The sequence below is a fragment of the Loxodonta africana genome, chromosome 4 (genome assembly GCF_030014295.1).
Source record: "Loxodonta africana isolate mLoxAfr1 chromosome 4, mLoxAfr1.hap2, whole genome shotgun sequence".
In the NCBI taxonomy this organism is placed as follows: domain Eukaryota; kingdom Metazoa; phylum Chordata; class Mammalia; order Proboscidea; family Elephantidae; genus Loxodonta; species Loxodonta africana.
Window position 1 is genome coordinate 14,116,891 of NC_087345.1, and position 10,080 is coordinate 14,126,970.

General features: G+C 54.3%; 1 protein-coding gene across 6 annotated transcripts in view; it reads left to right on the top strand.

Moving 5' to 3' along the window:
* The window catches only part of CBX7 (chromobox 7), a 41,084-nt gene that overhangs the window by 8,179 nt on the left and 22,825 nt on the right, over positions 1 to 10,080 (top strand). For 2 of the 6 annotated variants that reach the window (XM_064283514.1, XM_064283512.1), the window contains exons 2-5: positions 1,627 to 1,692; positions 5,384 to 5,511; positions 5,862 to 5,928; positions 9,396 to 9,747. In XM_064283514.1, the coding sequence (XP_064139584.1) occupies positions 5,504 to 5,511; positions 5,862 to 5,928; positions 9,396 to 9,747 (427 nt within the window). In that variant the 5' untranslated portion in view covers positions 1,627 to 1,692; positions 5,384 to 5,503. Of the gene's footprint in view, positions 1 to 2; positions 1,162 to 1,626; positions 1,693 to 5,383; positions 5,512 to 5,861; positions 5,929 to 9,395; positions 9,748 to 10,080 lie in introns of those variants that run through there. The other 4 variants (XM_064283517.1, XM_064283515.1, XM_064283513.1 and 1 more) reach the window with 3 other exon arrangements.

Below are 10,080 nucleotides of genomic sequence, written 5' to 3' on the forward strand. Positions count from 1 at the left end.
GTGAAATTCTTTAAGTGTCTTCAGCAGCCATTCCCAGAGTACCTGGGGGCGGGGCCCTGGCCGCTCACCCTGGGAAGGGGTTGCTCACTCAGATTCATCAGTAATCAAGGCAGGGGCCAAGTGTCCACAGCAAAGGCTTTGGGAGGGGAGGGCTTATTTTGCTGGTGGGGGACCTCTTGGAAGGGTCATCAGGGAAAGGAACAAAGACCTGGCCTTAAGGATAACAAGGAGTCCAGTGGAGGGCCTGGGGACAGCATGTGGGAAGGGAAGAAGGTGTGCCGTGCCCGCTCAGGTTGCACTGTGAGGTATTCCAGGGCTGAGTCCACAGGGTAACCCCCCCGCCCCCGCCCCGGGCCTGACGTGAATCAGGTGGGCGCAAGTGTCAGTGAAGAAAGGATGCTGCCCTGGGCAGTTCGTGGTCTGAGTCCAGATTAGACTAGTGTTAAGTATCACAAGAGATGCCCCAGGTAGTTTAAGATGAAGGTTTTAGGTCAGCTGATTAGGGACAGGGGACCGTGTCTGGCCTCTTTCTGCCTCCTGACACCTCCTAATACCTGTTCATCTTCCTTCTTAGCGCCTTGCCTGGCAGAGCTTCTGACCAGAATCGCAGAACATTGCTAAAACACTTACATTTTTAACTTGAGACTTTTTATAAACTGGCATCTATTTATGACGAGTGACTGGTTTTTCCATTTATAGAAGTCATGTAAGTTTGTTTTTAAAATACAGTCATTTAAACAAAAAAGGAAGCTGCTCTAAAGACAGGTACTGAGTAAATGAGAGAGTAAGCGCACAGGACGTGGCACACACCACCAGGTGGTACCAGAGGCGGCTGAGCCCTGGAGCCACCGCACTGTCACTGCCCAGGCCTGCCCCAGCAGGGGGTGCTCTCTGGTCTAGGGGTGGTGGCAGGTCCCTGTGGGAATTCCAGTGGGGGGAGGGCTGTTGGATGACTGAACATTGGGCCACTAAACCAAACACTTGCTGTGTGCCAGGCCCAGTGGCCAGGAGATGTCTGTGTGGCTGAGGAGGTGGGGCTGGAGCTGGAATGGTGGGGAGGAGCAGTAACAGTAACCAACACTCAGAAAGCACTGTGTGCCAGGCTCTGCTCTAGACACTTGGACATTTAATCCATTCAGTCAGCACACAGGTCCTTTACAGGTAAGGAAATCGAGGAACAGAGCCATGAAGTAGATGGTTCAAGGCCGCACAGCTAGCAAGGGGCATTGCTGGGGTTTGGACTCAGACGGTCTTCTCCAGGGCTCTGCTCTCTGCCACCCCCTCTTGCCTCTCGTAGGCAAGGCATCCTGGAGCGTACAGGGCCTGTTCTGTTTCAGGCTCCCCGAGGGGCGAGGTGAACATGGGTTCTGATAGAGTTGAACACAGTAATGATGTCAGTGTGGTGTGACCTGTGCTCAAAATGAGGGGAGTCCAGGTGTCACCAGAGCCCTCAGGAGGCAACTGACCTAGCCCGGGCAGCCAGGGACAGCTCCTCAGAGTCAGTGACAATTACACCGGCCCAGAAGGGGCACAGATCTGCAGACAGTGGCCGTGGTAGAACAGCGACGGCCTCTGCGAACACTGGGTGGGAGCAAGGTGGTGCTGACCTTTCGTTTCTCTCCCCAGGTACAGCACGTGGGAGCCGGAAGAGCACATCCTGGACCCCCGCCTGGTCCTGGCCTATGAGGAGAAGTAAGGAGACCCGCCTGGCTGCTGGGTCTGGACTGGGCTTGGCTCTGAGCAAGGGATCACGGGGTGGGGAGTGGGGGCACGGTGAGGGCATTCTTCAGGGCAGCCCAATCTAGCCTGCTGCTGGTGGAAGGTGGGCACCAGGTCCCAGGGCAGCTGAGGGCCTGAGTCTCTTTCCTGTTGCTCTGTGATACCTGCTGCTTCCTTTACCTCCCTAGACCTTGCCTTTCTGCTGTGAAATGGGCCACCCCAGTATCATCTGCCCCGATTTCCCTATAAGGTGGGGGTTTCAGTTGACGTGAAGAATGTAAAAATGCATCAGAAAAACACCCTGCGTGTGAGGGGACAGCAGTGTCACCCCTTGCCAGTGGTGACAGCAGAGATAAATCTCCTCGAGATGCTCTCGCCAACAGAAGGGAAGCCCAAAGAAGCACAAGATGTGCCAGGCAGGGAATGTGGGCTTTGACGCCAGGGCCTTTGGGTTCAGGTCCATACCACTTGGCCACTTCCCGGCTGAGCGGCTGTGGCACAGCCCTCCCCGTCCAGGCCTCAGTCTCCATGCCCGCCAGTGCTCTGTGGAGACTCTGCCAGGCTGGCATGTGATGCCAGCTCCGCCTGTGTGTGGCGAACGCACATCTTATCGGGAGTTTTGATAAGATTGTTGTTTCTTCCGGTGTGGGGGCCTTCTGAGGATAATCTAGCCGTTCCCTCCCACAGCAGCCTCAGCTCTGAGCTTTTCTGGCCTCCCCGCCTGCAGGTAGCCCCGAGCCTAGCCCCTCACAGAACCTCCTCTGGCCCCTACAGTGGCCTCCTGAGACAGGGATAGAGGGCTCATTTGACCGATGTGGCAACTGAGGCTCTGAGGCTTTAAGGAACCTACCCAGGAGCCCCACAGATGGGAAGGAGCACAAGGAGAACAGAAGCCAGGTCTCATGATCCTAAGGCCAGTGTTTTCCGCTGCCCGGTGTTGCTGCACCCTCGTCGGTTTCCGGGTGCTGATTCAAAGGAAAAGTTTTCATTGTTCTTTCCTTTAAAAATCAGGGTATCCCTGACCCACAGGCTTCTTTCTGGTGTGAAGGTGCTTGGTAGACCTTGTATTCAGAAGGGTGTAACACTTGGGAGAATCCTGTGGAATGTCTGGAATGTGATGTGGTAAGGAGAGCATCTGGCAGGTGTCATAATCTGGATTAGAATCCTGATGCCGCCACTCACCAGCTGTGAGGTGGTCGGAAAGGACTTTTCCCTCTCTGAGCCACAGTTTCCCCATCTGTGAAATGGGGATAACCACTGGGCCCTCTTGGGCCTCTTGTGGGGAGCACAGGTATGTGAAAGCATTTTGTAAACCACTAAATGTGGCCACACACGTGTGAATTATTTTCCTGACGGTCATCTGGGGTCAGCTAGTTCATTCTTTCATTGCAGGTCAAAAAAAAGGGACATCATGTTTGGCAAAGCAAATGGTCAGTGAAAGCAAGGGAAACGCTCCGTAAGATGGATTGACGTGGTGGTTGCAACAGTAGGCTCAAACATAGCGGTGATTGGGGAATGGCGTAGGATCGGGCAGTGTTTCTTTCAGTTATACGTAAGGTCGACTCGGTGCCAACTAACAGCACCCACAACAACAACTCTGTGCCAGGCCCTGTCCCTGGAGACACAGCAGGGACTGAAAGCGGGGCCCACATTCCAGTACGGAGACACGCATGAAAAGTAAACAAATGTGTACAGTGTCAGGTGGTGACAAGTGCAGCCCAGAGGACAGGGAGTGAGGGAAGGGTGGGGGTGCTGTTTTTGAAGGGGTGATTAGGAGGTGGCAGCTGAGCAGAGACCTAGATTAAGTGAGGGCATGAGCCCCGTGGGTATTTTAGAGAAGAGCATTCTAGGAAGAGAGAACAGTGAGTGCAAAGGCCCTGGGGTAAGGCCTGTTTGAGCCTGGAGTCATGTGAGTTGGGAAGGAATGGGAGATGAGGCCAGAGGGTGTGCAGCTAAGGAAGGGCCGTGTAAGTCCTGGTAGAGCATGTAGGTTCTATTTTGAATGAGTCAGAAAAGTCAGTAATCAAGGAACAAATTAGGAGCTTAGAGACTCCTACAGACCCAGTGCCCTTTGGCTCATTCCTCCTCTCTCAGCCTTGGTAAAAAGGTGATAAACTGTGGTGGTGTCCATTTTAACACCTGCTTTGCAAGGTGTTTGTGAGACTCAGAAGGAGTCTGGCAAGAGGGTGCTAATGGAGAGTCCTTGCACACCAGAGGGGTTGAGAGGGCACTGAGGGCTTGTTGGGGCCAAAACCATAAGGGGGCTCCCACCCTCTAGCCCTGGATGCTGAAGGAAGGAGGGTCCAGGGCTGACAGACACCAGGCCGGGTAAGTAAGGAGTAGACGGAATGGACCCCCATGCCTCACACCCCACCACACACACACACACAAGCTCATGCACACATGCACACACACACACGCACACACAAGCACATGCACACTCTTGCATACATGCACACACACACACACAACCTCCGGCTTACAAGGCAGAAGCAAGGGTGCTGCCGCAGGTTGGAAGCTGGTGTCTGATGGCCTGGCACCAGGATTGCCCTGCTGCCCTAATTGCAGAGACCTAGAGCCTGGCATTGAAGAGAAAGGCCTTCCAGTGGTGGAAGTTGCCGGAGCTTCAACACTGGGCAACTTCTTTGTGCCTCGATTTTCACAGCTATAAGATGAGGATAATGATAACACCTCTCTCATAGGGTGCTTGTGAGGATGAAAGCATTTGGGGTAGTGCCTTGTACACAGTATCCCATATGTCGTGCTAATAATAATAAATATCATAATCATCATAATTAGCCTTTTCCCCAAAGCCCTTCCCTCTTGCCCCCTCTACTTCCTCCTCCTCTTCCTTCTCTTTTTCTTCCCTCTCTCTTCCTTTATTATTGGAGCCTTTCCATCCCCAATTGTGATAAATACCAGGTACCTCTCTTGCTCCTCCCAGGAGCCCCGGCACCTAGATGACAAGGGATCCTCTTGGTCTAGATGAGGAAACCAAGGCTCAGGGAGGGAGGCTACCAGTCAGGGTCTTCCATGGGTCAGGGTGGAACTGGGCTTGAAACAGGGTCCTGACACCCGGCGCTGGCCTCTTGAGATAAAAGTCCCACCCTCAACTCAGGAGGCCTGTTCAGGTGAGCCTCCAGGAGGGGCCTCCAAGCGGGGCCCTGTCGCCTGCCTCAGTATCTGGGTGCCTATTTAGAATGTTGGTTCCAGGTCCCACCACAGACCTGGGAGCTCCCCGGTAGACTGATGCCCGTGAGAGGGTAGCAGCTGCTGCTCCAGACGGTGATCAAGCATCAGAAATATAGGGGGCTGGAGTCACAGGCTTACACTGTGCTGAGATCGGGGGACTGGCGTGAAGTCATCCTCACCAGTAAGGGGAAAGGGTCTCCACATTCCTTCCGAGTGTGGGCTCAGAAAGTGAGAATGGAGCCAAGCGAGATAGGAGGCAGAGTGAAAGGTTTTTCCATCTCCATACTGATTTGGTGCCGTTGTTGGGAGCCTCCAGTTGTGTTGTCTTGTGTGTTGTGTGTGGCTTTGCACGTGTCCTTGGGTTGGGCCTGGTGTATTTATGTGTGTCCGTAAGTGGGAAGGGAACCCAGCAGAGTCTGGCCCCTGCTAGGCACTCAATACAGATTGGTTTTTCTTCCCACTGCCCAACTAGACAATTAGGACAGGTAGGAGCCTGTCTCTTGCCGGTTCACACAGCATCTGAGCAGAGCTTCACTTACAGAAGGATCCACCATTGGCATCAACTCTCCCAGGATGTTCAGAGACTGATTCCATGGACAGGTCCCTATACAACTCCTAAGACTGGAGTGGAAATTGGAACTACATTTTTGGGGGGCAGTTCCCCTGTAGAATGTAGAACAGAGTGCTTGCATGACCCTGGAGCCCAGTACAGACCTATGCATTTGGGGGGATGCCTTCCCAAGCCCCATCTCAGTTGGGCTCCTGACCCCATTGCTGTGGCCTCGAGGGAGCAATGGGAAGGAGCCTGTACCCCAGCATTGGGGGGATGGCTTGGGGAGGATGTCCCCCTTCGCAACAGACAGTAGAGGGTGGGGTGAAGTGGACACCTTACTTCCCCTTAAATGTCACCAGTGTTTCCTTTTCTTTTGCCATCTTGCTTTGCACCCTAGGGAGGAGAGAGACCGAGCATCCGGGTACAGGAAGAGAGGTCCGAAACCCAAGCGACTTCTGCTGCAGGTAACCTGGCCCACTTTTGTGCCTCCTTTCCCCCCTTCCGCCCACCCACAGGCCCCCCTCTGCCATTCTTGGCAGCCACACCCGTCCGTGCATTCACACTGGCTGGTTGCCCAGATGGATATACCCTCCCTAGCACCGGCTGGGTACTGTGGCGGGAGGGGCGGGGGTCAGCTGGGGGGCAAGTTTTAATGGAAGGAGTTGGAAAAGCCAGAATGTGGGGGTGGTGCCCAGGGAAGACAGCCTGAGTGGGAGGTGCCATGGTGGGAGGTAGGGGGCACATGGCTAATAGAATTCTAGAATTTTGAAAGCTTTTAACCACTGCGCCATCAGGGCTCCTTTGAAAGCTTACCAACAAAAAACCAAACCCAGTGCCATCGAGTCAATTCCGACTCATAGCGACCCTATAGGACAGAGTAGGACTGCCCCATAGAGTTTCCAAGGAGCTCCTGGCGGATTTGAACTGCCGACCCTTTGGTTAGCAGCCGTAGCACTTAACTGCTATGCCACTGGGGTTTCCTTTTGAAAGCTTAAACCAAAACCAAACCCAGTGCCGGCGAGTCAATTCCAACGCATAGCGACCCTAGAGGACAGAGTAGAACTGCCCCATAGAGTTTCCAAGGAGCACCTGACGGATTCAAACTGCTGACCCTTTGGTTAGCAGCCATAGCACTTAACCACTACGCCACCAGGGTTTCCTCTGAAAGCTTAGAACCTTGTAAATAAGCCTTTTTGATGCTCAAAGTCCTAAAACACAAACACGTTAATATTTGAGAACCTTAGACACATAAACTTGTAGAACTGAGGAAACACAGGAGATTGGAATTTTAGAATCCTAGAAATGGAGACTCAGAATTCTGGAATTCTTGGAAATTACACCCCTGGAAACGTGCCATTTTTCAGTGGGAAGAAGCCTCAGGAGCCTCCTTTTCCAGTTCTCTGTCAGGTGGGGATCTCTGCAGCAATGCAGGGTACCTAGGACTGGAGGGCGCTTGGCTGACTTGGTTGCAGTGAAAGGCGAGTGGGGTTGGAGCAGTGTGTTCTGTAATTCTAGGCAAGTGTCTTCACTTCTCTGAACCCGGATTTTTTCACCTGTAAAACTAGGTGTTAATTCAGTAAGGCTCACCCAGGTATACGAAGCCAAAACGTAAGGATTCTTGGTCCACATAGGGTCCCTGGGTGGTGCAGGCAGTTTGTGCTTGACCATTAACCTAAAGATTGGTGGTTCAAACCTACCCAGCAGTGCCACAGAAGAAAGGCCTGGCAATCAATTTTTGTAAACATTATAGCCAAGAAAACCCTACAGAGCACAGTTCTACTGTGACACACACAGAGTCACTATGAGTTGGAGTCAACTCCATGCCAGTAGGCTTGGTTTTGGCACATGCAGTGTGGGTCCTATCAACCTTTCTGTCTACTCGTGACTATAGATGATCTGTGGCTTTGGCCAGAATCGATGGGCTGCCCTTTATGCAGTAGGTGTGCTCGCAGAGTTTGGTGTGAATTGGGTCCTAGGAGGGAAAGTCAGACGTCTTCTGGTGCTAGGCGCTGTGCTTGGTGCTCTTCACAAATGAAGACATTTCTAACACACTGTTGTTTGGAGTGGATGTATTAGTTATCTATTGCTGTGTAATAAATTAACCCCTAACTCAGCAACTGAAAGCAATAAGCATGTAGGTTCTGGCCCAGCTTCTGCAAGTCAGGAATAGGGAGTGCTCTAGCAGGTCCTTCGGTGGGCCTGGGTCAGGTTGTAGCCAGGTGTGGTCAGGGCTGCCATCATCTGAAGGTCTGACAGGGGCTGGAGGACTGATGCTGGTGGCTTACTGATGTGCTGGATGGTGACAAGAGGCCTGACTCCTCACCATGTGGGCCTCTCTGTAGGGCGGCCAAGTGTCCACATAATATGGCCACTTGCTTCCCCCAGATTGAGTGATGAACAAGAGGACGCAAGGAAGAGCTGCAGTGTGTGTTGTACGACCTCGGCTTGGGAGTCGCCCCCCAGTTCAGTGTATGGGGCTGCGCAAGGATGTGGGTTCAGGAGGCGGGTGTCACTTGCGGCACCTGGGAGGCTGCCTGCTACAGTTTCATCAGCTTACCCATGAGGAAACTGAGGTGCAGGAGGCTGGTCATTTACCCAGGGTCAGACTAAAAAAAAACCAAACCCACTGCTGTCGAGTCGATTCTGACTCATAGCAACCCTATAGGACAGAGTAGAACTGCCCCATAGAGTTTCCAAGGAGCGCCTGGCAGATTTGAACTGCCGACCTCTTGGTTAGCAGCCATAGCACTTAACCACTACGCTACCAGGGTTTCCTGGGGTCACATAGCAGGACTAAAACCTTGATGCTCCTGGATCCCTTTCAGTAGCTGTATTTCTCTCCTGATGAGGCAGAGAAAGACAAAGGTGAATCCGCCTCGCAGAATCTTGGGAGAGCTTTCTGGGCCTGAGATGGTCTATGAGCCAGGCTGCAGGAACGGGTTTTGACAAAGTTCTGAGCTGTTGTGGCATCTTACCATCCGCTCTCAGCTCAGTCCTACTCCAACCCCCTCAACCCCCACCCAGTGGCGAGTGGTGGACATTAGCAGACAGGCTGGAGGAGGGAGCCTGCGCCTGTGGTCTTGGCCCCCTGTTTGGAGATGCTTGACTCAGAGGGCCCATACGATGGCCTCCCTCTTTTCCTGTGAGCTCTTGGTGTCTGGTGACAGGCAGCAGTCAAAGGTACTGCCCCAGGAGGATCCAGGGTCTTTCAATATCTTGGCACCAAGGATCTTGCTTGGATCCACATACATTTCCCTCAAAGTCAGTAAGACAGATGCCACATTACAAATTCCAACCCTTTGAGCGGTGGAGGAATGTACACTCAGCTTCACTTGAATGTGATGAGGGCTCAGTGTGGCAGTCTCAGCTGAGGAGCATCCTGCAGGCTGCCTGCAGGCTCTGCCTCCTCACTGGGGACGCAGTGCACCCAGGGATGTCTGCGTACCCGTGGGAAGTTTGCCTGGGTCTTGCCCTCAGCCTCCCACCCTCTCCCTGGCAAGCTGCAGGGTCAACTTTGGGGGCCTTTCTGTGAGCAATGCTTCCTTTCCTAAGACGAAGAGTAATTCCTTCATTTTTCTGGTGCATAACTCCCGATTGGTTTTTCATTGGTCACGTGTCATTTTGCACCTCTTGTATGCTCTTTTGCTGTGTACCAAGGGAATATGCCCTCCAGCCCCCCTCCCTGAGATGCTCACAGCCCCTTGGGGATATGACATGGCACTCCGGGGCCAGGAGGAGTAGCTGGCCTGGGGCTGGGCAGCTCTCGGTGGAGGGAGGTGGGTGATGGTGGCTCTGGACCATTCAGCATGGGAGGACTGCAGATGTGGGCCTGCAGATGTGGGAAGGGCACTCCGGTGGGGGAACAGCATGCGCGGCAGTGTGGCGGGCGGGAGGGCGGGGCTGACGGCCATGCCCTGGCTTGCCCCCGCAGCGGCTGTACAGCATGGACCTGCGCAGCTCCCACAAGGCCAAGGGCAGGGAGAAGCTCTGCTTCTCCCTGACGCGCCCACTCGGCAGCGGGAGCCCCGAGGGGGTGGTCAAGGCGGGGGCGCCCGAGCTGGTGGACAAGGGCCCCTTGGTGCCCACCCTGCCCTTCCCGCTCCGCAAGCCGCGCAAGGCCCACAAGTACCTGCGGCTCTCACGCAAGAAGTTCCCGCCCCGCGGGCCCAGCCTGGAGAGTCACAGCCATCGACGGGAGCTCTTCCTGCAGGAGTCACCGGCCCCAGGCGTCCTGCAGGCAGCCGGCGAGTGGGAGCCCGCTGAGCAGCCCCCCGAAGAGGAGGGTAAGGTGTCCTGCCCCAGGGCCCAGGCCCAGGGGCCCTCAGTGACAGACAGGTCCCTGTGGGTCGTCATGCTCACCTAGCCCAATGCCCAAAGAGGGCCTGGTGCTCCTAAGGCCACACAGCCATGGGGACTATCAGGACTGGAACTCAGGGCCCTGTCACCTAGCCCAGAGCTCTTCCTGTTATCTGGCTTCTGGATGTGCTCTTGTCCAGCCAGGAAACATAAACAGTGACTTCCTCCCATGTGCCCCACCATGACCTGGGCCCTGTCTGGCTGGAGACTCAGAGAGGACCTGTTTGCGGGGTGGGGATAGTCTGCACCTAGCCACCAGC